We start from the raw sequence: 2,170 nt of genomic DNA on the forward strand, positions 1-2,170 counted from the left end.
CGCCTCCGCCGCCGTTGCTAGGCAACAGCCGCTGAGTTCCCAGAGTGCTTAGCGTTGCGTTTCGCCGGGCTGTCGGCAGGGGAAGAGCTCGCCGCAGTCGGGTGTGCGCGCCCCGGACATGGACGCAGGTGCGGGGTCGGTGCGGCGCTGGTGCGAGGCCGGTGCGCAGCCGGTGTGGGAGCGTGCGGGGCCCCGTGGGGCCGCTGCCGGAGCTGCCCAGGCCCCCAGAGCGGCGGGTCTGACGGGACCGCGCAGGCCGAGAGAGGCCGCCGCCCGGCGCTCGGGCCCCTTGGAGCCCGCGGCCCCGCAGGCCCGTCCCGTGCTTGCCGTGGCCGGGCAGGCCGCGCACCGCGCGGTTCGCCGCCGCCGGCCGTTCGCCCACCCCGGCCCGCTTTGGTCCCGGGTGACACAGCGACTGGGATTACTTTCAATCTGTTATGTGGGTCCAATTCTTACTGTTTTTTTTTTCTTAAATCAGATGATACAGGAAATCGACTTCGATTCCAGTTGGAGCTGGAGTTTGTTCAATGTCTGGCAAATCCAAATTACCTCAACTGTGAGTACTTAAATAAATACCAGGACCTGGACGAGTTAATATAGTGTATTGATGTTTATTGTTACTGGTAACTGGAGAGGGAGCTAAACAAAGAAAAGGGTTTTTCACAGCATAAAGGTAGTCTGTAAAGAAGAAAATAACAAGTTTGAGTCTGTTATTAAAAAGTAATGTCAAGTTAACAGCATTCCTTTATCTGATAACAGAATTTTACTAATGTGAATAGTTTTAGGTACTATACATAACTCATTGCTAATTTTGATGCCACAGTCAAATTTTCTTGTTTCAAAAAGTTGTTCCATTCAATGGAAGATGCAAACTGTAAGGGAGATGAGACCAATCTATTATTTTGTTGACATAAAAATCTTATTTTGCCCTGTGTTTTTTTAATTTGCCAAATATAAATTATTGAAATTTGATTGTAATGAGAAAGTTTTGACTTTGTGATTTTTTTCAGGTGTGCTGATACTTTACACCCATCTGTAACTGTCAATTCCTTATTTGTCATTTTATTTCAGTTCTTGCACAAAGAGGCTACTTCAAAGATAAAGCTTTTGTAAATTATCTTAAATATTTACTTTATTGGAAAGAACCTGAATATGCAAAATACCTGAAGTAAGTGCTAAATTCCCATAAATTTCTGCATTTTAATGGTTTGGCATTGACCTCATTTTACACACTGTACAGCACCACGTTAGGATTTCATTTCTGACTTTAACATTACTTTTGTCCTCCCTGCAGCATAGATTATGCAAGATCATGGTTATATGCAATGTAGATTTTCCTGTTTCCAATAGTCCAATGTAGCAGCAATGGGCAAAATTATAAAAATTTCATGAGTTTTGCATAGAATCTTCCTTTAAAGCCTTAATCTGCACTTTCAATGGGTTTAAAAACAAACTATTGAACATTAGGGTAAAAAAGCAGTTAAGATCAATTTTGCATTATTGATGCTTACATGAAGCAAAGGGTGATTTTGTGTTTTTGCAAGTGTGCAAATTCCTTCTGTTTTTGGGAAAATGGTTTTGGTCATCTCTAATTGGGCTCTGGAAGCAGGCCTTGCAAAGCCTGTTGGATGGATGGATGGATTTGGCCCATCAAACCAAGCCATTGGGGAAGATACTCTAAGTAGGCAGGAATGTTCATTTATTACTGGGATTGGATTCCTTGTTTCCTGGCCTGATGCTGCAGTTACCAAGTCACAGTGTGCATGCTGAAGTGGTTTCACATTTGGGTGAAGACATACGAGTCAAAACTAACGACCCACAGAAGCACTGGAGACTCTAGATTTAGTGTCCCTTGTAAAAACCTGTATTAAAGCGTGTTTATTTTTAACTCAGGTATCCTCAGTGTTTGCATATGCTAGAGCTGCTCCAGTATGAACATTTCCGCAAAGAACTGGTCAATGCTCAGTGTGCCAAATTTATTGATGAGCAACAGATCCTCCACTGGCAGCACTATTCCCGGAAAAGGATGCGCCTCCAGCAGGCACTGGCTGAGCAGCAACAACAAAACAACACCTCTGTAAAATGAAGAGCACGTGGAGTAGTGGTGATAAAGTGTACTTTGTGTTAGTGAAGTGTTTACAGGAGATGAATGAAGCCTTGTGCAAGTTTG

General features: G+C 44.3%; 1 protein-coding gene across 2 annotated transcripts; it reads left to right on the forward strand.

Annotated features, from left to right (window-relative positions):
* MED31 (mediator complex subunit 31) lies at positions 1-2,170 on the forward strand. 2 transcript variants are annotated; one of them, XM_059865657.1, is made up of 4 exons: positions 1-128; positions 479-556; positions 1,072-1,168; positions 1,894-2,170. In XM_059865657.1, the coding sequence occupies exons 1-4, from the start codon at positions 119-121 to the stop codon at positions 2,084-2,086; spliced, it is 378 nt and encodes a 125-aa protein (XP_059721640.1). In that variant the 5' UTR covers positions 1-118; the 3' UTR covers positions 2,087-2,170. The 2 variants fall into 2 exon arrangements, with proteins under 2 accessions (XP_059721640.1, XP_059721639.1); XM_059865656.1 differs by having other exon boundaries at positions 79-161.

Source organism: Haemorhous mexicanus, chromosome 22 (assembly GCF_027477595.1).
Source record: "Haemorhous mexicanus isolate bHaeMex1 chromosome 22, bHaeMex1.pri, whole genome shotgun sequence".
Lineage (NCBI taxonomy): Eukaryota > Metazoa > Chordata > Aves > Passeriformes > Fringillidae > Haemorhous > Haemorhous mexicanus.